This window comes from Prionailurus bengalensis, chromosome C2, assembly GCF_016509475.1.
Source record: "Prionailurus bengalensis isolate Pbe53 chromosome C2, Fcat_Pben_1.1_paternal_pri, whole genome shotgun sequence".
NCBI classification, from domain to species: Eukaryota; Metazoa; Chordata; class Mammalia; order Carnivora; family Felidae; genus Prionailurus; species Prionailurus bengalensis.
This window is the reverse complement of record NC_057350.1, coordinates 49,664,250-49,691,766: the sequence shown is the minus strand read 5'-3', so window position 1 is coordinate 49,691,766 and position 27,517 is coordinate 49,664,250. Positions and strand designations below refer to the sequence as shown.

The 27,517-nt window shown below is 38.8% G+C and overlaps 1 protein-coding gene across 1 annotated transcript in view; it reads right to left on the bottom strand.

Annotated features, from left to right (window-relative positions):
- Positions 1–407: 407 nt before the first annotated feature.
- Positions 408–27,517, bottom strand: part of NXPE3 (neurexophilin and PC-esterase domain family member 3) — a 42,385-nt gene continuing 15,275 nt past the window's right edge. The window contains exons 3-6 of the mRNA XM_043594045.1: positions 20,765–21,519; positions 13,952–14,025; positions 4,322–4,528; positions 408–1,984 (exon numbers count right to left, since the gene is read on the bottom strand). Of these exons, the coding sequence (XP_043449980.1) occupies positions 1,434–1,984; positions 4,322–4,528; positions 13,952–14,025; positions 20,765–21,519 (1,587 nt within the window). The 3' untranslated portion in view covers positions 408–1,433. The remainder of the gene's footprint in view (positions 1,985–4,321; positions 4,529–13,951; positions 14,026–20,764; positions 21,520–27,517) is intronic.

Here is a 27,517-nt window from a genome sequence, read left to right as displayed (position 1 = left end):
CCTGGAACCTGCTTGGATTCTGTGTCTGTCTCGCTCTCTGACCCTCCCCCACTCACATTCTGTGTGTGTCTCTCTCTCAAAAATAAAAAAAACATTAAAAAAAATTTTAAACCCCAAATCCCTTGACCCATTCCCCACTCACACTCTGTGTCTCTCTCTCTCAAAAATAAATAAACATTAAAAAAAACTTCTTAACTCCAAATTCCTCAACCCATTCTCCTAAGAGAATGCTTTTAGCATCAGTCTTCATCTCTAAAGCCTCTCCAGTCTCTTCATATGTCCATTTAGGGATAACTAAAACTAGATTGTAATCCATTCTGGCTCAAAAAGAAAAGAGTGCTTACTAAATGGCCCCATGCTAGCCTAAACCCATTTAAAATTAATAAGGCAAAGACAGTCAAGTAAAATTGATAGTATCTTAAGATAGCAGTTTTTTACTTCCAAGCATGACAGAATGTGTGTACCTTATGTCCCCATCAAGAAATACTTGTTACAGATCTCAATATCTAACTTCTAATTAGATTTTCATTTCTAATGTTGGTATGTGATCCAAACTAACAACCAAAAAAGAAACACTTGAAATTGATGGAAGTAACTTGTACAAGTTTATAATAAACAACGGCGTTCTTTACGTAAAAGTCAATTCTTAAAACCCTCAAACTTCAAAACACAAAAATAAATTTCCATTTATACATTTCCCCCTTCCAGTTCCAAAAGTGATTATTTTAAAGTATTCGTCATGTAAAATTTAGCTGAATCAAGTAAGTAACAACCGCCCAATGCAAGTATCAGTGCAACACACAGATTTCATATTAACCGCTTTCGTATTCTCCTTTTGCTTCTTTTCTAGATAAAAGCAGAACACTGTAAATGTTCTCACTAAAAAATTCTAACCAAAGATACTGGCCTTTTCAAGTAATTCAAAAAAGGTGAATCAAGAGAAACTCCTGAGACACAGCAGGCTCCAGTGTGTCACAGGAGCCCCTAACCATAAGCCTCATCAGTTCATCACACTGAAGATGGACCCACCGTGCTATTCATGCAGATAAGCACAATCGCCCTTACCAGATAAGCTACACACACTCCACTACCAACCATTTAGGTCAGAACATTTTTCAGTTTTTAGCATAGTAATCTCCCCTCTCCGGAGAGGCTAATTCAAACACACTCATTAGCATCTTTGGTTATAAGGGCAATACAGTGCGTAGATGTTGTTAATAATGGTTCTCCCATGGCTATGTAAAGATTGGAATAAATCCTGTAGGTAGATATAAATGCAACCTGCATTTTCTAAGCTCCTTACAAATCATTATATAAAGTCCAGCTCTTTCTGAAATTTTGTACATATCAGTAGCAGCAATATCTCCATGGGGCCTCCCATAAACTGTCTCTAATGCAGAAAATGTGATTCTTCCAGTTCCTTCCAGGGCAAGCTAGGTCTCCAAGGGGCACACAAAGGACAAGAACATGTCCAGTTGGTTCTTCACAATAACTTCATCCGGATGTAGCTTGTGGGGTAAATAATGAGCCAGGGTCATCTCCCAGGCATCAACAAGATACACTCCAACCCCTGAGAACATCTTCCGAAGGATGGTGTCCAGCTGGAAGTTGTACCAGTCACTGTTGAAAAGGCTCACTTCAGGCCCAAGCTCTTGGGCATTGGCTGTCCGGATGACTATCACAGTCTTAGGGCTTCGATCCAGGAGCTGGACCACTGCTCGACGGATATTCCTGAGCCGCCGGATATACACTTCCAAAGGGAAGGTGCTGAAATGAGACCATATAGCTATGGCAACCACTGTGTTCTTCCCTCCCACGATGCCATTCAGCTCATTTGCCACATAACGAAGCTCATTGCTAAAGACGGTTGTAAAACGGATGGGTGGACCATGGCAGCGATATTTGAGCAGGATGTTGTGCTTCTGGTCCACCGCAAGGAAGGGACCCACATTCTTGGGACTACCCAAGTTAAACTCCACTAAATCTGAAACAAGGAAAATTCAAATTCATAAAAATGTTCAAAACAAGCACATATATTATGATCATGTTTTACTTAGTGGCTTAAGAGAATTTTTTTTTTAAATAAAAGTACCACAAAAGTACAACAAAATGGTACAACTGTAAAGGTAATACCTATTTCACTGGCCTCAATGGACCTTTATTCTAACATATTATTTAAACCATCAGTAATAGATTCTATATGTATGTCTATATACCTCAGAAGCAAAATAACCTGTTTACTTCTAACCATTAGGTCAAGAAATCTTCCTGTAGGCACTGATTGCTAAATATCTAAAAATCAATTTGGCATTTATACATCACTATTCTAACATATAAATACTATTTCTTCCAGGATGAGGGCTATAACTTGTGCTTTTTTAAGTAAACACGTAACAGTAACCAAATACTTTTTGAAATACATGAAAGAAACAAGCAACCCTGTTTCTTTTGACTTTCAGTTTCACCCTATGGGTGGAAAATCATATTAATGTCTTACAGAATGTCTATCTCTGTCACAAGAATAACAAAGACAGCAGACAAGTTAGAATTCACTTTTCCCTCTCCTTTATCTAAGTTGTGTTTCAAAGTCCAGCTCTTCTGAGGTCTTCTGAAGGTCCCAGGAATCAGTCAGGATTTCTCTTTTGTTACTTCTGAAAAACCCTGTCTGTAAAATTCATCACTTAGCATATGCCCCATAAGGAAAGAGGGCCTGTCTCATATCCCTGAATGTTCCTACAAGTGCCTTACAGAGAACAGACTAAGTAACTTCTGGCAATCCAAGTCCATTAACACTTCCTAAGTACCTATTCAGGGCCAGCCACTGTAGTGCTACTAGCCAGCACTGCTCAGATGGATAAGTCACAGTCCTTGCTCTCAAGGAGTTTACAGCCAATTCTGAAGAACTAACATCACACCCTAATTGTCCTACATTCTTCTTAAGGGTTAAAGTTTTCACTCTTCTCTCCATGCAGTCCTAGTCTCCTCTTCCAGATCTTCGTACCTAAATCATTACTACTTAGCATTTGGCTCCATTTAAACTGAACAAGCTCAAGCTACCATTTTTTTTCATTTGATTAAAATCAAGCACCAGCACAAGGCTTTATCAGGTGAAAATCTATCTGCAAAGGATACAGTGGAAAATAATTATGACACTCAATGTGATCACTGCTATGAACGGAAATATTGAGCTCTGTCATTAGAACTTAAACAAACAACTACAGACTTCTGGAGGGCCCTGCCTAGTCAGCATCAAAACATGCTTAGCATTATGCCATACAAATTATATCCCTTTTCCTAGTTTTTAATTTATGCTTTATTGACCAAACTCAACTATGCTTGTGTCAATAAAAAAACAAAAGCACAACAAAAACTGGAATTAACTTTCCACTTTTGGGGACCATATCTACTTCTTCCGTTCCTTTGAAAAATTAAATCTGAAATGAGGTTAGTGTAAAAAAAATAAAAGAGAAAAACAACACCAACAACAACTCACAACAAACTATGGGAATTTGCTTTATGGAAAGTCCTGCCCATGTATAGCCCTCAAAAATAGTTCCCATGGAATTATTTATCAGCTCTCTCAATTGTAAGCAGGGTCTTTAGTACTGTTACCTGAAATTCATTCCTCCTCACTCCATCCACACCTTCCACAAAGAGGAAAAGGCCCATTTGAATAAGGGAGGGCCTTCCAATGAGTGCGGCTTTATTCAGAGTCTGGAGGGCACCCCAGGAGCCCAGCAGTGACACCAGGAAGCTAAGAATGCTGGGACTTACCAAGACTCCCTCAGTAGGAGCCAGCTCATCTCAGAATCATATCAATGGAATGCCCAGCAGATGACACCGGAAAGGCTATATACTGCATGGATGTATTAAAATGGACCACAATCTGTTTGGCTGCTTCCTTCCAGTTAAATCTATTTTAAACTTGAAGTCTGACTAAACAGAACTAGGAGAGAAACAGCTGAAAATGTCCACCTCTGTTTTATAGCCCAGAATATCAGAAGTAAAAGACACCTATAAGGTGATTCTGTCCAGCTGCCCCGTTGCACATGGAGAAATAAAGCCTGGGAAGTAAATAACATGTCCAAGGTCACACAGCTCATCAGTGGTATGAACTTCAATTCCAGTGCTTCCATCAATACATCACAACCCCACCATGGATCAGAAACCATCACACATCTCTCCAGGGTCAGGACACCTGTTTAGTCCTACAGAGAAATAACTACTTCCTCACCTGATGCCCTTCCTCGGGCACTGGAGTGAAGAAAGCTGATTTTGTGCATGCGGAAAAGAATTATGAAACAAAATGCAAAGTACCAACCTGGAACAAACGTAGTAAGGTATTCAAACCATTGCCTGATTGTTGAGTCACCAAACAAATACACCACTTTTCTTTGTAAGCATTCTGTAATGTTGTCAGGGTCATTAAACTGGCGCATCTTAAACTTTCTGGGCCTCCACTGATCTTTATAATAATACCCAGAAGGAAAAGTTCCTGAGCCATGAGATAGTTCTAGATTGTTGGTTTCTGAGAAGAAAAAGGAAACAAAATTAGATATTCTGAAAGTCTCCTCCAACTAACCATACATGGAAAATGTTCCAAGAAACAAAATTATAGCCCTATATCTGTTAGCGTGCTGGTATCTGGGTAACATTTCCTGCCATCACATCTCAAAGAAATCCCAGACTTTCCCCTTGCTACAAAAGGTTCTCCTTTGCACAAAAATAGGAAGATGTGAAATGTGTGTGAGGGTATTATTGGTGGACAGAGGCAAAAAGGGGACTTTGGGCATTCCCTCTGATTATGCATGTTTTTATCAAAGTCAAAAATAAAGGCAGGCAAATACCATGGAAATGTGTAGACATTAACTATTGTCTAGCATTTTCCCGGAATAAGTTTCTCATCCAAAGGCCTATGAGGCAAGTAACACCTTAAATTCATATTTTACATACGCATAGTAATATTAGTCCACTGTTCCTCAACCCAATAAAAGGAAAATTTTAACCCATGGGTCCTGCAATCAAATAGTAATTCAGATAACCACCACTTAATACAGCGAAGAAACCAAATACACACACTCTAAAGAACTATTCCCCACGTTACAAAAGGTTCAGAAGAATGTACAAATATTACAATGAGCAATATTTAAAATGCAGCAGCAGTTTGTACTCATGGCTGTAGCCCAGCTACACATGACACAAGAGGCAGGACACCCTTCAAAGGGAAAGTCAACATCCTTCTTCCCTAACACCTCCCTTGGAAAATGCTGTTGTAGAAACAACACACTTTAAGTGCTTCAAAATAAACAGACAGGGATGGCTAATATTTCTTGAGAGTTTACTCTGCAATTAAATATATTATCTCATACGATGCTCACAATAACCCTTTAAAGTAGGTCCTAGTGTTAACCCTGCCTTTTGGAACAGCAACTTGACTTAGATCCAGAGCTAACAAGCAGCAAAGCCAAGACCTGATCCAAGCAGGTGAGCCCCAAAGCCCATGGTCTAACCACTGTGCTATATATACCACGTCTCAAAAACAGAGGTTTGTAGATGTCAGCCATTTTCTTTTTGGATTTTTTCCTGAAGGTGTACACTTACTTGTTTCTAACACTCAAATCTACAATCTTCAAATACCATCAATTATTTTACATCACTTCCTTACATACCCCAAAGCTTAAACCTTGATCATAATCCAGTAATTCTCCAGTCTCACCTGTTAAACCACAATTCAAAATCCAAATGTTTATACAACTCAGAAATCTAAATTTGAGCCCCATATTTGTGACTATTTTCAGCTTATTATCTTGATATTATAAGATAATACTCAAAATTATTTTGGTTTTATTCCCTTCAAAGAAGATGCCCTATTTGACAGATAGTGCATATTTAACCTTTTAATTCAGCCATCTGCTAATTCTTTGAAGGTTCAGGGCCTAAGCTGAAAAGTAAACAGCATTTTTAAAAGCTTTACTTGGAAAATGTTATTGTCAAAGAAAAGAAAAGGGGGGGGGTAAATATTTATTTGGCTTATTCATAAACAGTTTCTCCACATGTTACCAAGTATGACTTTACTATGTTACCACAGCTTGCCCAAAGCTTCCTCATTATATCATCTTGTCAAGGTTATACAGACAGGGAGCTCCAGAGCAGACACCTGGGGCCCAAAGAAAACATCTACTAGAAGGGGAATTAAAAGTGATTTTGAAGTTACACTTTTTACCATGGTAATTCAGAAGATTTGGCTATTCTGTGCCAAATACATGTTATAAAGGAAAGTGTATATCACACAGGAAACAATTACCATTTCCATTCAAATGTTAATTTTATTTACTACCAGAGTTAAGTCAAGCAAAGCAAATCAATTACTGAACTGACATTAATTCTTCACACATGCAGCACTAGATAACAGAGCAGATTTTTAAAGTGTAATGCATGTACCTACATTGCCCTCTTATGGTCAGCGGAGACAAAAACATTTCTTACTTTATTAAGACTTTAAGCAGTCTGAAGTTCTTTAAAAAGACCGCATTTCTTGGAACTTGGAATGCATTTTCACATAAGATATGAAAGTCTCTTAAATCAATAATATAACCCCTAATGAACTATACATGTGGAATAAAAATAGTTTTGTGGGTTTTTTTAATTTATTTGAGAGAAGGGGAGAGAGAGAGAGAAAGCACAAGCCGGAGAAGGGCAGAGAGAGAGGGAGAGAATCCCAAGCAGGCTCCTCATTGTCAGCGCAGAGCCTGATGAGGGCCTCAAACTCACAAACCATCAGATCATGACCTGAGCCAAAACAGAGTCAGACACTTAACTGACTGATACACCCAAGCGCCCCAAAAATAGTTTTAAAACAAAACGGAGTTATTGCTTAGATTTTACAGTTTTCTTAAATACTGATGGTGAAGGAAGTAGTTTTTGTGGATGGTTATCAAAAGCAGATAAGATCTTTATGCAAAATCAGAAGGGATAGCTTCAATTATCTGCAAGTTAAGGTCCCTGCTTCTCTAAAATGTCTTGGCTTCTCTTTAAAACTCATAGCTTATAGTTTTCTCCAAAGGGTGTCATCCCATGTCATTCATTAGCCAAAACGAGGACTATTTGGACCACAAATGGGACAAAACAAGAGAAGAGCAGAGAAAAAATTTTCCCTTAACTATCTAGAAAGAGCTGGGTGAGAGGGAGACAGTGTGAATTAAGACTGGGAGGTGTGAGTGAGTGCATGTTAGTGCACACGTCCCTTAACTTCATAGCATAGAATTATCTGTAGAAGTAAGAAAAGTAAAAGGCAGGCCAATGGGGAGTATATAGTTCATGAGAGAAAAAACAAGACAAGACAAAGAAAGAGAGTCAAACAATTCCTCTCCTCAAGGAACACAATTAGCACCGGAACGCTTGGGTGCCATCTCAGGGAGATGAGAAATGAGGACAGCGGGTGTCGAGCTGTTCAGGTACAACTTGTCAAGCACTGGGACTATGAGAAGTCCTGGCTACACAGTAGTTATTATAGCTTGAGTTTACCCTTGAGTCTCCCCCTGGAAAACCTTGGGAATTTAATTTTTTTTCTTTATACTTTAGTCCCCTAAAACCTAAGCATTTTCCAGAGGGAAGCTAAACAGGTACAGATAGAAATACCTACAGATTCAAAGAATGCTGAAAGGACCTCAGATAATGGCTAGTCCAAATGTCTTTTAAAGGTGAAGACAGTACGTCACAGAGGCACTTGCCGAAGTTTCCCAGAGAGCCGTAGAGCCAGCTAGTGGTAAAGGTGGTCCTGTTTACAAAGGCATACATTTCACTACTGATACAGTTGTGGGGAGCTTCCTACCCCCAAATGATATCAGTCGGTTGGATTTTACATAGCATATGAGCCCTTTGGTTTTCTAAGTTAACCAAATAAAATGTATTCTGTACCAAGTATTTTTTCCAACTGAAGGTGGTTGTCTTTAAAACAGCTTTGTCCAGGGGTGCCTGGGTGGTTCAGTCGGTTAAGCATCCGACTCTTGGTTTTGGCTCAGGTCACGATCTCACAGTTCCCTGAGTTCATGCCCTGCTGGGGCTCTGCACTGATAGTACGGAACTTGCTGGGGATTCTCTCTCTCTTCCCCCCTACTCAAAATAAATAATAAGCCTTTTTTTTTTAAAGTAGCTTTGTCCACTTTGTTGTGATAGCACCTTTCCATTTTCTAAACAACCTCATAGTGAGGTCTCATCCATAAAGTCATTAGTATGGTTTTCATCGAACAACATAAAACACTATTTTATCATTCACTCCACCATTTGGATGCATTTAGAAACTAGAGAGTTGATGAACTCCACTACTGCAGACAAACCCAAACGTTAAGACATCCTCCCCCACACCTCCCAAGCATATTAAGGGATAGCAGAAAAAGGGCTAGACTCGAGTCAGAGGTCCTGGTTTATGTCTGACTCCACGTCTCCAATAGGAGACCCCAGAAATCACTTAAAACTCTCATCTTACTCATCTCCTGTATTCTCAGAGTCTAGTCTAGCATCAGACACAGAGCAGATGTCAAAATGATGACGTATCAGTCTCTGGACCTTGCTTCAATTACCTATAAAATGGGTAAATTATTAGTTACTTTGAAGGGCTGTTGTGAAAGTTCAATACTGTAGTAGTATTAATAGTTTTTAATCATAAAGGGCAACACTGGAATGCTAGAAATATTCTATGTGTTCTAAACATTCTATATCTTTGTATGGGTGGCAGTAATTGTATTAGTTTTCTATTGGTGCATGGCAAATCACCACAAACTTAGTAACTTAAAAACAAGAGACATTTAATATCACATAGTTCTGCCAAGAGTCCAGGGCATGACATAGCTGGGTTCTCTGCTAAGGGTCTCACAGGTTGAAATCAGGTTGACAGCAGGACTGTGTTCCTTTCTGTAGACAAGAGAAATCTGCTTCCAACCCCATTCAATTACTGGCCAGATTCAGTTCCTTGTGGTTATAATACTGAGTTTCTTGTTTCCTTGGTCACTGTCAGCCAGGGAATGCCCTTCAGCTCCTAGAAACTGTCTACATTTCTTGCCACATGGCCTCCTCCATCTTTAGAGCCAGCAACAAAGAGTCCCGCTCACATGGAAGCCTTCTCACACTTTGAATTTCTTCAAGAAGAACTTGGTCCCTATTGAGGGCTTATCCAATTAAGTCAGGTCTGCCCAGGATAGTATCTCTTTTTTTAAAGTCATGGGAGTGATATACTATCACATTTACAGGTCCTTCCCACACTCAAGAGAAAAAGAATTATATAAAGGCATGGATCAGTGGGAGTCATCTTAGAATTCAGCCTACCACAGTTACAGATACAAATGTAAAATTCCATTGTACTATATATTTGCAATCCACGTACTATACTGTACGTAAGATACACCTCAAACGATAAAGAAAAGGGGCGCCTAGGTGTTTCAGTCAGTTGAGTGTCCAACTTTTGATTTCACCTTTGGTCACAGTCCCAGGGTTGTGGGCTTGAGCCTGGGTCCTGCAACGGTCTCTGTGCTGAGTGTGGAGCCTGCTTGGGATTCTCTCTCTCTCTCTCTCTCTCTCTCTCTCTCTCCCTCCCTCCCTCCCTCCCTCCCTCTCCTTCTGGCCCTCTCTCCCACTGGCTCTCTTTCTTTCTAAAATATAATTAATTAATTTTTTTAAAAGATAAAGAAAATAGCAAAAGGCTACAAAGATGTTAATGCTTATTCTGTTGCTATTAAATCTAGTTTTATCCCAAACTCTCAGTAAGCTTCTCCCCAAAATATGAACTCTAGTTTAGTTGTTGATGAGGTTAGAAGCCATCAAGGCTTCTATCAGGCTATGATGATCTAGGGACCACAGTACAGGTACTAATAAAAATTCAGCAGCAATTCTGACACTGGGAAAGCCTGTCAGAAACCAGATACTTATCCCTGATGAGCTATTTTCATCTAATTAAAAGCTATGTTTCTTTGCTTTTGACTGGAATTATACCCATGCATGGGGGAAGACAGGTAATCTCAAACAGTTCAGCAGACTAAATATGCATCTTAGAATAAGTTTAACTTGCAGGAAAATCAATTAACTAATACTTTTTTTAAATGTTGATAGGGAAATAAAACCCTTCAAAATATAGGATTCATAAGTAAAATAATAAAAGTGGAAAGACTATGAACCCTTCCAAGTCTAGGTCAAATAACACACAAATGGGTGTGAAACATGTCAGAGAGTAAGGAAGTGCTTAAGGGAAAAAAAATGTGTACACACACACACACACACACACACACACATACACACACACACATATATATACACATATATGTATACATACACACACATATATATACACATATATATGTATCATAGGTACATACATACGTTAGCATGTCAAAGGGGCATAGGGGCCAAATTGAAAAAGTTCGCAATTGCCAAAATTGGAGCAATTAGAGCAACAAAATAAATAACAGTTGAATTCGGTAATAATCCAAAAAATGAGATAAATAATCATGAGCCATGAGTCTACATGGACATAATTAAATAAATGGGAAAGAAGGGACAACTCTTCCTTACAGAAAAATTCAAATTAATAAATGTCTTAGAAATGAGAGATTAGAAAGTCACCATTAAATACCACCCAAATAATTGCTGCTGACAAGATCTATTAATGAATGCTAAAATTAGTGGGTGAAAGTATAAGCAGAAATAGGATGTTTACATCCTGATGGAATACAGAGACATCCAGGATGTCTTTGTATTAGTTTCCTGTGGCTACTATAACAGATTACCACATATTCAGTGGCTTAAAACAACACAAATTTATTCTCTTACAGTTTTGGAGGGAGGCCAGAAATCCAAAATCAGTATCACCGATACCAAATCCAAGGTATCAGTAAGGCCATGCTCTCTCTGGAGGAGCTAGGGAAGAAATCTGTTCCCTTTCCTCTTCCACACCTGTATTCTTTGGCTCATGGCCTCTTTCTCCGTTTGTTAAGCCAGCAGCATGGCATCTTCAAATTTCTCTCTACTTCCATTGTCACATTGCTTTCTGCTTTTGTATGAAATCTCCCTCTTCCTCCCTCTTAAAAGGACACTTGTGACTGCATTTAGGGCCCACTCAGATTATCCGGATAATCTCTCCCCATTTCTAGACCCTTAGCTTAATCACACATGCAAAATTTCCTTTGCCATCCATATATAGCAACGTTCACAAATTTGAGGGATTAAGATCTGGATATCTTTGGGGGCCATTATTCAGCCTACCACAGTCTCAAAGTATCTCCCCAGAATACAGAGAAGAGAACCCTGACAGACACCACTTTAACCAGGTGATCAAATTTAACATTGTTAACAGAACATATTGACATCATGTACTCCCTATAAAGGACACAACATCATTTCTGTGCTATTCTTCCAAAAATGCATACTCTCATTCCAATCATTAGAAAACACTTAAAAATCCAAATTTAGAAACATTCTAAAAAATATCTGACCAAAGTTCTTCAAAGTGTAAAGGTCAAGATAATGTCACAGAAGGAAGACTAAAGAAATATGGTGACTAAATGCAACCTGGGATTCTGCATGGGATTCTAAAACAGAAAAAGGACATTGGTGGAAAAACTCATGAAATCCAAGTAAACTCTACAGCTTAGTTAATGATACTGTACTGATGTTAAAACCTTAGTTTTGGAAGTATTCTGTGGTTATATAAGATGTTAGCATAAGGGGAAGCTGGGTGTAGGCTATACAGGAACTTTATACTATTTTTGTAACTTATTTTAAGTCTAAAATATTCCAAAAACAAAATATATATATATATTAAAAAAGAGAAAGAAAGGAATGAAGGGAGGAACATAGGGAGGGAAGGTGGGAGGCATGTGAGCCCTTGGTTTAGGGTCTTTGAGTGCGCCCTGCTGGTCACGAGAGTGAACTGCAGTGAAGTCCTCCAAGGCTGGGTGTCTTTGATGTTATGTAAAGCAATTTCCCTTCTCTTTTCCTTCCAGTAATGTACCTGCTCTGAGGGGGTCTTCTCAAAGCCAAGCTATTCTCCTATTGATTCACGGTTCCTTTCTTCCTCTAAAAATCCATCAAAAGTCTCACTAGTTCCACCAGATCTCTCTAGTTCTCTCACTAGTTCTCTCTAAACAGAACAGTACATCACAAACCCACACTTACTGGCTGAACATCGAGACCTGTCAGGTGCAGGTAAACCATCCAAAACTCCACCCGCTGACCATCCCACTAGACACCCAGGGATGAGGCAGCCACGCCAGAAGACTGGGGCTAGGGCAGAGGAGGATACAGTATGAGGAGTGCAGGACTAGGGGGAATAGACACGGAGGTTGAGGCCCAGACAAATAAAGGCAAATAAAAGTATTTCTGTTAATGATGTTTCATATATGAATCTTTTAAAATTAGTAACTCACTGGCTTCAAGTAAATAAAATACAGCTTTTCACTAGGCAAATACTGGGATTTCTTGTGGCACATGATAGTGGAGACCAGAGATATATAGACTGGCAGTATCCTGGCTGTATCTGGGCCACAGACAATAATTTTATTTAGCCCACACGATATTTTAAATGTTTGCAATTGGATGCCAATGTTTTGAAATCTGGAGATATTACATTGAAAGATTAAGGATTAAGACTTCTGATTTTTGTTCATGGAAAAAAGAAACCCTATACATCTGAGCATATTTCTGCACAACAAAGCAGCAAGAGCTGTAGACAGGCTGTGCTTGCACTTAGGTTCTTCCCCCACCATTCACACAAGGCATGCCTATGACTAATACCCACCCTGGCTAGATTCACATGTATTGCACGCCTAGGCCCTATGGCAATAGTGTTTGCCAGTATCTGTGCAATATCTACCATATATACTGTCATATATGCTTTCAACAGCCAAAAGGGCCTTGCCATCTGCATAAGTTTCCTTAATAATATTCATCCTTTCTTTCTAAAAGTCACCGTGGCTAAAACAGAACACATACATTTACTCTATATTGTTTTACTTTTAACAATACCCAATGCCAATGGATCAAAATCACCTGGAAGGTTTACTAAAACCCAGATTGCTAGGCCCCACGCCCGAGTTTCTGATTCAGTAGCCTGAGGTAAGACCTAAGAATCTGCAATTCTAGCTGATTCTGCTAATGCAGAGATCACACTTTGAGAAAACCAGAGTTCAGTAACATAATGCTTTTGATTTTAAAAATTTCCTTGCCGATTTCATACACGTTTCTTGGATAACTCTAGAGTAGTGATATCCGACAGAATTTCTGCAATGATGGATACACTACATTCCATATAAAATGCTGCCCAACATGGTAGCCACCAGCCACACATGGCTCCCGAGGATGTGTGACTTAAGAATTAAATTTTAGGGGAGCCTGGGTGGCTCAGTCAGTTAAGTGTCGGCTTTGGCTGAGGTCATGATCTCACAGTTTGTGGGTTCGGGCCCCGCATCGGGCTCTGTACTGACAGCTCAGAGCCTGGAGCCTGCTTCGGATTCTGTGTCTCCCTCTCTCTCTGCCCTTCCCCTGCTTGTGCTCTGGCTCTCTCTCTCTTTCTCTTAGAAATAAATAAACATTAAAAATTTTGTTTAAAAAAAAGAATTACATTTTAATTTTTAGTTAATTTTAATTAATTTAAATTTAAATAGCCATGTGTGGCTAGTAGCTACCATATCGGACAGTATAGCACCGAAGTCTCTTGAGCAGCCAACCAGAGAGGGGAAGGGGAAGAAGACAACTTTCACAGGAGTATAAATAGCAAAGCCCAAGATTATGCATATAAGGTCTGATTTATTTTAATTAAAAAGCTCTTTTAGTATTTTCAATTGTGCCCAGAAGTAACCATGGCATATTAAAAGGAGGAAAGAAGTTTTCATGACATTAGTGAAACCACAGAGCCTCAACCCATTTAGCAAGAAAAACAACAAATCATCAAGCTCATTCTTTTTACCTTTTATTCTCCTCGGAATCACAGTCACCCAATCTGGTCCACTGGAGTTGATTGGCATTTTGATATTGACACCACTTTAAAAGGAATAAGAAGAATACAAGTTTAGATTTGAGAACATTTACTTTCTAATATGTATCTTCATTTGCAAATTAAAATAACAGGATTTCACAGAACCTTAAGATGAAATATTCTTATAAATGCTACTCAACACAATCAATTAATAAACCAGGTCTCTTAAAATAAGCAGGTTATGTGGATATATAAAATGAATAGAAATTAAATAGGTTTTTAATTTTTCACCACATAGCCCTGAGAGTATAATCTCTAAAATGACAAATTCTGGTTTAAATTCTTTATTCCCCTTGGACTCGGAAAATGGCTCACACTGATGAGAATGTCCATTCTGTCACTATCTAATTTTCAGATTATAAATCTATGTAGCATTAAATCACAGGTCAGATTCCTTAGGCCTTGCCCAGAACAGAGATGAGTCCTACTAGAGACACTTGTCCCCAGATATGTGCTCTTTCAGGACTTTGTTCACCATTGGTATGGCCCTGTAGTGTCTCTTTCTAAAACATACTCCTCAGTGACACAGATTGTGTTTCACTCACCTTTTGTCTCCAGCACTTAGCACAGGCCCTGGGCTAGAGTCCATGCTTGGACAATATTAGATGGAGGGCTGTGTGAAAAAGTGGGAGAGTGTGGAGTCCAGGGAAAAAGTACTGGAAATTTGGTATAACTATGCCAGAAACTGGGTCACAACAATTACCTCTTACACTTAGGCCAAAAACAGACAAAAAAATAAAATGCTAACTTTCCAAATTCTTGATATGTGAACTTGAATCACAATATTTTGTTTTATCAAAAATCAGTTCAAAAGAGATATGTTCTTAAATAATTCTTAAGCTTCTAAATGAACAAAGGAAAAAAAAGAGAGAGACCAAAAAACAGATAGTACAAAAAACTATGGAGAACTGATGGTCACCAGAGGGAAGGTGGGCAGGGAGATGAATGAAATCGGTAAAGAAAATTAAAGAGTACACTTCTATTGATTAGCACTGAGTAATATATGGAACTGTTGAATCACAATCAATATTATACACCTGACACTAATATAATACTGTATGTTAACCACACTGGAATTAAATTTTTTTAATAAAATAAAAATATAATTTTTAAGCTTCTACTATGGGCCCGGCACTGTCCTAGATGTCAGGGATGTAACAATAAACAAGACACACAGCATCTCCTCCTTCAGGGAAATGACATTCTAATGGGGAGACAAGAAACAAGGAAGGCAGTGCAGCTGACTTTGAACAACATGTTTTGTTTTTTTGTGTGTGGTTTTTGTTTTTTTTTTTTTGCTGCCTACAAGAGGATCATTTCTTTTTTTCAAACATTTTGGAAGTTTGCAGCCATTATTTCTTTATTTTTTTTCTGAAACTAACATTCAATCTTTATTATACACACACACACACAGGTATGTATGTGTGTGTGTATATATATATAATTTATTTCATTCTTTCTCATTGCCAAGTAATATTCCATTGTATATATAAACCACATCTTCTTTATCCATTTGTCAGTTGATGGACATTTAGGCTCTTTCCATAATTTGGCTATTGTTGAAAGTGCTGCTATAAACATTGGGGTACAAGTGCCCCTATGCATCAGTACTCCTGTATCCCTTGGGTAATTCCTAGCAGTGCTGTTGCTGGGTTATAAGGTAGATCTATTTTTAATTTTTTGAGGAACCTCCATACTGCTTTCCAGAGCGGCTGCACCAGTTTGCATTCCCACCAACAGTGCAAGAGGGTTCCCTTTCTCCACATCCTCTCCAGCATCTATAGTCTCCTGATTTGTTCATTTTAGCCACTCTGACTGGCATGAGGTGGTATCTCAGTGTGGTTTTGATTTGTATTTCCCTGATGAGGAGTGATATTGAGCATCTTTTCATTTCATGTGCCTGTTGGTCATCTGGTTGTCTTCTTTAGAAAGTGTCTATTCATGTCTTCTGCCCATTTCTTCACTGGATTATTTGTTTTTCAGGTGGGGAGTTTGGTGAGTTCTTTATACATTTTGGATACTAGCCCTTTGTCCGATATGTCATTTGCAAATATCTTTTCCCATTCCGTGGGTTGCCTTTTAGTTTTGCTGATTGTTTCCTTTGCAGTGCAGAGGCTTTTTATCTTCACAAGAACCCAATAGTTCATTTTTGCTTTTAATTCCCTTGCCTTTGGAGATGTGTCAAGTAAGAAATTGCTATGGCTGAGGTCAGAGAGGTTTTTTTTCCTGCTTTCTCCTCTAGGGTTTTGATGGTTTCCTGTCTCATATTCAGGTCCTTCATCTATTTTGAGTTTATCTTTGTGAATGGTGTAAGAAAATGGTCTAGTTTCATTCTTCTGCATGTTGCTGTCCAGTTCTCCCAGCACCATTTGTTAAAGAGACTATTTTTTTTCCATTCTTTCCTGCTTTGGATATTCTTTCCTGCTTTGTCAAAGATTAGTTTGCCATACATTTGTGGGTCCAATTCTGGAATCTCTATTTTATTCCATTGGTTCTATGTGTCTGTTTTTGTGCCAATACCATACTGTCTTGATGATTACAGCTTTGTAGTAGAGGCTAAAGTCTGGGATTGTGATGCCTCCTGCTTTGGTTTTCTTCTTCAATATTACTTTGACTATTCAAGGTCTTTTGTGTGAACAACATGGCTTTGAACTGTGCAGCTCCACTTATGCATGGATTTTTTCAATAAATGCAGTACAGTCCTGTAAATGTATTTTCTGTTCCTAATGATTTTCTTAACATTTTCTTTCTCTAGCCTACTTTACTATAAGACTACAGTATATATAATACATACAGCATACAAAATATGTGTTAATCAACTGTTCTTATCAGTAAAGGTTCTGGTCAATGGTAGAATATTAGTAAAGTCTTCGGGAAGTCAAAAGTTATAGCAGGTTTTTGACTGTGCAGGTGGTTGGCACGTCTAAATCCTGAGACTTTTAAGGGTCAACTGTATGTTTAGAAAATAGTTTAAATAAGTTACATTTAGGAGAGAACATGACTTTTTTTAATTTTTTTTTCAACGCTTATTTATTTCTGGGACAGAGAGAGACAGAGCATGAACGGGGGAGGCGCAGAGAGAGAGGGAGACACAGAATCGGAAACAGGCCCCAGGCTCTGAGCCATCAGCCCAGAGCCCGACGCGGGGCTCGAACTCACGGACCGCGAGATTGTGACCTGGCTGAAGTCGGACGCTTAACCGACTGCGCCACCCAGGCGCCCCAGAACATGACGTTTAAAACAGCACAAATAAACTGCTTTCGTGGGAGAGCTTTAAGATAAGGAAAAGAAGAAAATTTGCCCTTTGTAATTTTCCTGTAAAAATGTTTAACCTCAATCTGGTCATGTAGAAACAATAAAGCAGCAAATCCAAATTAAGGGACATCTACAAAGCAGTGACATCAAAACCTTAATGTTGTGAAAAACATGCTAGAGGAGGCGCCTGGGTGGCTCGGTCAGTTGAGTGTCCGACTCTTGGTTTTGGCTCAGGTCATGATCTCTTCATGAGTTTGAGACCCACATCTGGCTCTGCAATAGCAGGGTGGAGCCTGCTTGGGATTCTCTCTTTCCCTCTCTCTCTGCCCCTCCCCTGCTCACACTGTCTCTGTCTCTCTCAAAATAAATAAACAAAAAATCAAACAAACAAACAAACAAAAAAAACACAAGCTAGAAACCTCATCCAAATTAAAGATTAAAGAGATAACTGAGGGTGCCTGAGTAGCTCAGTCAGTTGGTTAAGCGTCTAACTTTGGCTCAGGGCACAATCTCACATTTTGTGAGTTCGAGCCCCGCATGGGGCTCTCTGCTGTCAGCACAGAGCCCCCTTCAGATCCTCTGTCCTCCCCCCTCTCTCTTTCCCTCTCCTGTTTGTGTTCTCTCTCTGTCTCTCCCAAAATAAATAAATAAAATTTAAAAGAAAGGATAACTAAACACATTGTAAGTAATCATAGGTTAGATTAGTTAAAATAAAAATGACAGCTATAAAGGACATTATTGGGACAATCAGAGAAACTTGAGTATGGACGGTATATTCAATAATAGTATTGTATTAATGATAAATGCCCCAAGTGTGATAAATATGTTACAGTTATATGTTGGAGAAAGTTCATGTGCCAGGAGATGCATACCCATGAGGTGCAACACCATGTTGCCTGCAACTTACTCTCAAATGCTCTGGGAAGGGGGATAATTATACATCAACAGACATGTATATAAACACACATACAAAGAGAAAGAGAGAGAAAGCAAATGTGGCAAAACATTAACAATGGTGAATCTAAGTTAAAGCTATATGGATGTTCATTTTTATTATTCTTGCAGTGTTTCTAATGATTTGAAAGTTTTTTTAAGCACAAAGTTAGAAAAAAGAAAATATGAAATGATGCTAAAATATATGGGAAGCTTTTCATGTGAGAACCTCATTCTTTCAAAAAGCCTTCCTTTATATTAATAGAATCTTTTAAGCAAAGTACTGTTGTTCTTTCTAAAACCAACATTTTTTAGGAGTAAAGAACAAAGATTAGATCACCTTAATTGTCCAACTGTTATTTAGAGAACCAAAGACCAAAGCTAAGCTTAATCCTTTCTGAATTAAGCAATGCTATGAGCCACCAAGGAAAAAAGGTAAAAATGGGTATCAGCTTAACATATTCAGGCCATGAGCTCAAAAAAGCATACCCAAGGACACCTCAAAAAATCAATTTCAATCTTCTTCTTTTTAGTTAGCTGATGTAAAATTTCAGAATTCTAATAAACAATGCAAGAAAAAAAAATCAGTAGCAGAACTATCAGATGTTTGATTCCCAAAAATGTTACCTCAAGCAACATCTTATCATCAAACTTCTAGGTAAGTAGAATTTCTTAATGATTCTACTACAAAGTGCCATCAGTCAGCCTCATCCAGGATGTGCAAGTAAGGACAGAGACATAATTATTTCATCCTTCACGATTCACAGGTGTTTTCTGGTTTTAATGGTAGGATTTAGTGTCAGGAATATTCTTAAATTTTACACTTACTCTCAAATTTTTCTCCCACTTTTTTCCACATGGAATTTCAGTAAGTTATAAGCTGTGCTTCCTCTTTTTTGCTAAGCCACTAAGGAGACTGACAACACAACCCTAAAGGGGAGGAACTGAGCAGTCTTCACACATAGGCAAAAAGTACACAGACCTGAAATCATCTGCTCACCGTCATTGATAAATAACGTGTCTGAAATTGAACCCAGGATTAAAACTAAAGCTAAAGTCCTTGTATACTCAGCCACACGACAAACTAGACAGTTTTCTGAAGAACAGTACAGTAAATACATTGAATAGTGCTCCCTCTGCTGGCATCTAAGAGCATCCCTCTAAAAGCATGGCATCAGTCCAGCAAACATGTATTTAAAACTGATACGACCAAAAGCAGACTCCAGAAATGAAAAATCAGAGCTTTGTTTGAGAAGCTCCTACATACGTTATAGTAGGAACATTTCCCTCACTGAGTAAGAAGTGGGCATAAAACATAAAATTTTTACGGGTGCCCAGAGGTACTCAACAAAACTACCTCTCCACCAAGGAGTATTTTTAAGTATTTATTTCAATAAAAAAATAAAAGGCATTTTTACATTCTGTCAAGTAATTGGACTTTTTGGCCATATGGCTTTTATAATTTTTTTCCTTAGGCATGCTATTTTACTTTAGAACTGTACGAAATGTTGAAGAAAACATTTAATCCATACTGATCCCATACATTCCACTCTGCACATTATTCCGCATTTTCCGCTGAAAAAGTTTTACACTTATGTTCCACAAGAGAAATTTGTACACAATAATGCAAAAATTTCCCTAACTGTTAATTTAAAAAATAGTTTGCCGTGATATTCCTGGTTTCCCATGTTTATCGTTAAGTCAACCCAGCAATGTTGTCATATTCATAGTCCTTTTCCTATCAGTATATGATTTTAACAACTGATAATATGTCACTTAAAAATGTTTTTAAAGTTTATTTATTTATTTTGAGAGAGAGAGAGAGAGAAAGCCCAAGCAGGGGAGAGACAGGAAAGAGAGAATCCCAAGCAGGCTCTGCACCGTCAGCACAGAGCCCAAAGCAGGGCTCAATCTCACAAACCGTGAGATCATGACCTGAGATGAAACCAAGAGTAGGCTGCTTAACTGACTGAGCCACCTAGGTGCTCCTGAAATTTTTTTAGCTTATTAGACATGAAGATAAAACAGTGTCCTGACTACAAGACCTCTTGTCACTCTGTTCTTGGGCGATGTTTTTCATCTGTTCTGTGAATAAGTGATCTTTCTTATATAGTTATCCATGTGCTATGTAGTTCTGAAGTAAAACATAAATCTGAGGGTAAAAGGTCTTTAATTTGAACTAGAAGAAGCTCTAAGCTTCACTTTCTAAAAACTATTCACAAGGGGGCACTGGCTGGCTCAGTCACTGGAGCATGCAACTCTGGATCTTGGGGTTGTGGGTTTGAGCCCCACGTTGGGTGTACAGATCCCTTAAACATTTTTAAAAATCTAAAAATACTTTAAAATAAATAAATAAAAATAAAAACTATTCACAAAATATAAGTATTTATTTATTTTCCTATTCGCTACTTCTCCCAAATAGGGCCAACTTCAGAAAGTTATATGAAGCAAATAACCAAAACAAGAAAGTCTTCTAAATGGGATGATGTCACCTAATTGAGACAAAAACAGTGGAAAAGGACCTTAAAATTATCCCCTGGAACAAGAAACACCTACCTCTGGAAGAAAGCGGTCTCTGCAGCAGTTAGGAGGCCCTTCAGGTATCCACCTTTGAAATGGTTAATTCTGCTACTGCAAGGGAGCTTCTTTGGTTTGAAGCAGAACCAGGGCTCTCCAGTGTAGACATCTGTAAAGTTACACAGGGGAAGACTCCCAGGAAGACACACATTGCACTCAGTGGTTTCAGAAATTCTTCCTGAACGGAAGAGACTCTTGAAATAGACTCTGTGTGGTTTCTCTTCCTGCAGGCGCTGAAGAACTCTGATCCCCTCAGTGGGGTGGACCAGAGATATGGACACTTTAACTTTGCCTGGCCAGAGCAGAGTAAAGAAGACCTTGTAAAACCCATTCTGGTAGTCTACCACTCTGCCCACAGCCCCTGCCTGCAGCTTAGGGGAGTGGATCCTGGCCTGCAGGTAGTCTCCACCATACTTCTTGGGCTTTCTTTGAAAATCCTGCACATGAACCAGCACTTCTAGCTGGCTTCCCACCTTGAAGAAGGCTGCGGAGTTCAAGATAACAAAGTAGCTGGAAGAAGGGTCAGTGCTCTTCACAAAGGGGACTGGACCCACATCAGGCACCTGCCACTGTAAGGCAGCCAGCAGGGAGTCCTCCTCTGTGCGCTCCCGGCTGGACAGAGTCTGATGCTCATAGCCACAGTAAGGATTCCGGCTAATTCTTGTCATCTGGGAGGAAACAAACTGTCCACTGCTGTCGATGAATGTGGCTGAAACAGTCTCATGGTCCAAGTACTGAAGACAGAAACATAAAAACAGAAACCACAGCTATAATAAATTTCCTTATATCAGCCAAATATATCTCTGCTTCAGTTTAATTTTAATAAAACTACTTGGTATGACATTGTCTCAAAACCCAGAGCTTACTAGTTTAACAGGGCTATCTTATTATAACACAGTGACATCAGGATGAGGAATAAAGTCATAAGGAGATCTCCACACTGTGGATCTCACCTCTGGGAGCTCAATCAAGTTCCTGTAATAAATATCAGACTTCCAGCAAAACAAGAAGAAAAGGAATCATTTTGAAATATAATAGAGCATTCTGTTCTTCTTAACAAGGCCTGCCCCCAAGAGAAACTATTTTACCAGAGCCTAATCTATTGGGGTTTTATCAGAACTTAACCAAACTGGGGTAGGGAACATACCCAGCTCCAGCCCATTCTAACCATCTATCCAGCTTAAAGAGTGTTGGGGGAGGACTGAGAAGCACTTTTGAAGTTCACAGCCCCATACCAAAGGCTCCCTAAAGGACTGAGAGTCACTCATAGGACTATAAATCGCTTCACCTCCCTCACACCTCACCACTAAAAACTTATTTATCAGAGTTTCCTTTACCCAGTACATCGTGTCCAGCTTTCAACAAAAAATTGTAAGACATACTAAAAGACAAAACACATAGTTTGAAAACACAAATAAGGCATCAGAACCAGACTCAGCTATGGCAGAGTTGTTGGAATAATCAGACCAGTAATTTAAAACAAGTATGATTATTTGACAATAAATTATATACAAAAATTTTTAAATAAAAAAATAAAACAAGTATAATTAATATCTATAAGGCCTCTAAGGGAAAAAGCAGACAACATGAAAGAACAGATAGGCACTGTAAAGACAGAGATAGAAACTCCCAGAAAGAATCAAAAAGAAATGGCAGACAGCTGAGAAGATTTTTAGGGAGAGAAAATACTCTGTATAACGCTATAATGATGGACAGTTATCATTACACATTTGTCTAAATCTGTAGAATATACTAAACCAACAGAGAATCCTAAGGTAAACTATGGACCTTGGGTGATGATATGTCAAGGTAGGTTTATCCTTGGTTAAAAAATGTACCATTCTGGGGCACTTGGGGGGCGCAGTCAGTTAAGCACCTGACTCTTAATTTTGACTCAGGTGATGATCTCCCAGTGGGTAAGATCCACCCCTCACTGACAGTGTGTGGAACATGCTTGGCTTCCTCCCTCTCCTCTCTCTCTCTCTCTCTCTCTCCCTCTCTCTCTCTCTCTCTCTCTCTCTCTCTCTGCCCCTGCCCATGCTCACTGTCTCTCTACATAAATAAATAAATAAATAAATAAATAAATAAATAAATAAACTTAAAAAACAAAATGTTTACTGTTCTGGTGAGTGACATAATAATGGGAGAGGCTTCAACAATAGCCAAATTATGGAAAGAGCCTAAATGTCCATCAACTGATGAATGGATAAAGAAATTGTGGTTTATATACACAATGGAATACTACATGGCAATGAGAAAGAATGAAATATGGCCTTCTGTAGCAACGTGGATGGAACTGGAGAGTGTGATGCTAAGTGAAATAAGCCATACAGAGAAAGACAGATACCATATGGTTTCACTCTTATGTGGATCCTGAGAAACTTAACAGAAACCCATGGGGGAGGGGAAGGGAAAAAAAAAAAAAGAGGTTAGAGTGGGAGAGAGCCAAAGCATAAGAGACTGTTAAAAGGGTTGATGGGGGGTGGGAGGGAGGGGAGGATGGGTGATGGGTATTGAGGAGGGCACCTTTGGGGATGAGCACTGGGTGTTGTATGGAAACCAATTTGACAATAAATTTCATATATTGAAAAAAATAATAATAATGGGAGAGGCTAAGCATGTAAAGGGGTGAAGAGTATGTGGGAAATCTCTGTCATCTTCCTACAATGTAAGCCCTGACAATCATTTCTTTCTATTTTGTCATGCAAGTGCCTGACTTCAATTCCACTTCAAAGACAGCTATCTCAGAAAAACACACTGGCAGTCAAATGACTAGATAAAGAGCCAGGCTACCACCTCCCACACAAGGCTCCTTTGCTTTAGAGATCTTGGTTGATTTAGATAACTGACCATTCCCTGTGCTTTAAATTCCCACTCTTATGTTTTAAATTCACCAATAAAGAATGAACCTGTGAAACCCCATGCCCCTACCCATGGACCCCAAAAACAGCAGAACCCCAAGCCCACACTCTTTTCTTTCTCTACCCATGACCTCACTGTGTGACCCCAGGTGTGTTGTATACCCTCCAGGACCCATGAATAATAAAACCTGTTGTTTTTCAAAGTGTCCTGCTGGCAGTCATGATAAGAACCATGAGGACCAGTCCAGAACAGTGGTAATCAAGAGGCTGAAACTAACAGAAAAACATTTCTGGTCAATTTTGCTTTAAACCTGCCAGAGACTCATTTTAGACCTAAAGACACCTGCAGATTAAAAGTAAGGGGGTGGAGAAACACCTATCATGCAAATGGGTGTCAAAAGAATAGAAAATCCAGTCCTAGTAGCAATACTTATATTGGACAAACCAGACTTTTTTGTTCTTGTATTGTTTTTATATTGCTTTGGTACAGGGTAGTGTTCCCTCTATTCCATTATTCATAAGATTTTGATAAAGATTTCCATTAATTATTATTGTTTTTAATGATTGGTAGATTTCACCAATGAAACTAGGTGGTCTTGAGCTTTTCAGTGCTGGGAGATTTTTTTATTCCTAATTCAACCTCCATTTTTGTTATTGGTCTAAGAAGATTTCCCACCTCTTGGATTCAAGATTCATGATCCAATCTTCGTAACTTCCACATTTTTTAGGAATTATCTGGAGTTTTTTCTTCTAAGTTATCTGATTTTTTAGTTTATAATTGTTTATAGTAATCTGTTATCACATATTGATTTCTGTGGTTATCTGTTGTATTGTTTTCTCTTCCATTTCTCATTTTGGTTTTTGAGTCCTCTTTTTTCTTAGCTAATGTAATTAAGAAAATTGCCAACTTTGTTCATTTTTTGGAAAAATTGGTCATTACTTTTGATGTTATTATTTATTCTGGTCTCTTATTTATTCCTGATTTTTCTTTATTATTTCCTTCCTCTACTAAATTTCAGCTAAGTTTCTTTTTTCTAGTTCCTTGTGGTGTAATGTTGTTTATTTCAAATTTTTTTCCTAATATGAGCATTTATAGCATAAAATTCACTCATCTGCTTTTGCTGCATCCTACAGGTTTTGGAAGGTTGTGTTTTTTTTCCTTTTGTTTCGAGACATATTTTGATTTGCCATTTAATTTCTTGTTGGGCCAATTGCTTGTGCAGTAGCGTGTTAATATTTACATATTAAAATTTAGTATTTACGTTGTAGATTTTGGGGGGTTGCTTAGGTGGCTCAGTCGATTAAGCATCTGACTTTGGCTCAGGTCATGATCTCGCAGTTTGTGGGTTCAAGCCCCATGTCCGACTCTGCTGACAGCTCAGAGCCTAGAGCCTACTTCAGATTCTGTTTCTCTCTCCCTCTCTGCCCCTCCCCCACTCACATTCTGTCTTTCTCTCTCTCTGTCTCTCTCTGTCTCTCTCTCAAAAATAAACATTAAAAAAAAGAAGAAATACATTGTAGATTTTTCAGCTTTGTTTCATTATTAATCTTTAGTTTGTACCACTGTGGTTGGAAAATATACTTGGTATGATTTCAGTCTTCTTAAAATTGTAATGTTTGTTATGTCTCTTTTTATGTTATTTAACCAGAGGATTCTTCTGTGTGTGTACTTGAAGAAAATGTTATTCTATTTTTCTTGGATGGAATGTTTTATATATATCTTTTAGAGCCATGTATTCTAAAATATGCTTCAAGTAAAAATGTTCTTGTTGAAAAAAATAACTTTAAGAGGCTACTCATTTAAAATAAAGTATATCAGGGGCATCCGGGTGGCTCAGTCAGTTAAGTGTCCTATTCTTGATCTCAGCTCAGGTCTTGATCTCAGGGTTGTAAGTTCAAGCCCTGCATTGGCTCTGTGCTGAGCATGAAGCCTATTTGATAAATAAAATAAAATAAACAAAACAAAACAAGACAAAATAAAGCATATCAGAGGGGAGATGGGTGAGAGCGTGGGTGAAACAAGTGAAAGGGATTAAGAGAACATTTATGATGATGAGTTCTGAGTAATGATGTACAGAATTGTTGAATCACTATGTTGTACACATAATATAACTAATACACTAATTAAAACTAGTATAACACCGTATGCCAGCTATACTAAATTAAAATTTAAAAATAATTTTAAAAATTCTGCTTTAAACATAAAAGTTCTCTTAAAAAAGTCTTCAGGGGACACTTGGCTGGCTCAATGTAGAGCCTCAAGCTCCCCACCTATGCCAAACAAACTCCTCAAGCTCCCCACCTATGCCAAAACACTTCAAAATCTTATACATGGCAGGGGCACCTGGGTGATTCAGTCAGTTAAATGTTCTACTCTTGACTTTGGCTCAGGTCATGATCTCACAATTCGTGGGATCAAGCCCCATATCAGGCTCTAGGGTTCTCTCTCTCTCTCTCTCTCTCTCTCTCTCTCTCTGTCCCTTCCTGCGTGTGCTCTCTCTCTCTCTCTCAAAATAAATAAACAATAAAAATAACTTATACATAGTAAAAAATAATCCCATACAAGGTAAAAATAACCCCAAAATATATAAGGGATTTTTAATCCTTTAGAGTTCTCAGACTCTGTATTTTTTTCCCTTTCATTCTACACTTACATACAGACATTTTCAGTTGAAAAGATTTCATTAGGAGCCTTTATTTTAAAGGAGAACATGGTAGGGGGGTACCTGGGTGGCTCAGTCAGTTGAGCATCCAACTTCAGCTCAGGGCATGATCTGGTGGTTCGTGAGTTCGAGCCCATGTGTTTGAGCCCTGTGTCAGGCTCTGTGCTGACAGCTCAGAGCCTGGAGCCTTCTTTGGATCCTGTGTGTCCCTCTCTCTGCCCCTCCCCTGCTCACACTCTGTCTCTCTCTCAAAATTAAACATTTTAAAAAATAAGAAAGAAAGAAAGAAAGAAAGAAAGAAAGAAAGAAAGAAGAACATGGTGTTATTTGTTAATTTTAAAAAGTAATGGAGGAAAACAAAAATGACTTTGAAATTTTTCCCTTAGCAGAGTTGACATCAGCATGGTAACAGCCTGATACATTACTTCTTTTTGTCCCCCTTTCAACAGTGAATTAGGCATTCATCCACAAACAAAAATGCCTTTATGGGAGTTGTGGGAAACAGCACCATATGCCAGGAATCCAGAAGTCTCGCCCATATATGCATCTGGTAATAGGCAGACAGACCTCAGCACAGGCTGCCAGTGAACTTACACCAACCCCGCTCGGCCACAGTTGGGAGGAAAACCTCAAGAGTACTGACCTGGGCAGATCCCAGTGAATGAGGAACAACCTGTGGAAATCCAGCATTCCCTAGAGGAGATGCTAGTATGCCACTGGTGATGTAGTGGAGGGGTTAACAGGAACTCTGCCAGTGCTTCCCCTCCCCCAACACAACACAGTGCAGAGGCTGAACTATCTTCCAAGAGGGAAACGGAGAGTGGTGAGTTAATGCTCAGCCACCCTTGCTGAATGGGATGCTGCTAAAAAAAAAAACCATTTCTCTCTAGCAGCACCCAGAGTACTCAGTCTAGTAGGAGGGAGGAGATCAGGAAAAAGGCAAATAAGAATATCAAAGGGCATTGAAAGGATGCAGGTCTTGCTAACTGCTGAGGACTTTAACAGAAAGTCTGTCCACAAGCCTATTGGAGAATCTTACCTGACAATCTCCCCACCAAACCCATGAGGCACCCCCAACACCCTGAGTGCTAAACTCACACCTCCCCCAATCCTGCCATCAGCTCTTCGCATACCCTTCCACATGAAGTGGAAAGTGTAAGTCTGATAAATGAGTGTTATCAGAAAAATAAACTAGTATCTCTGGGCAA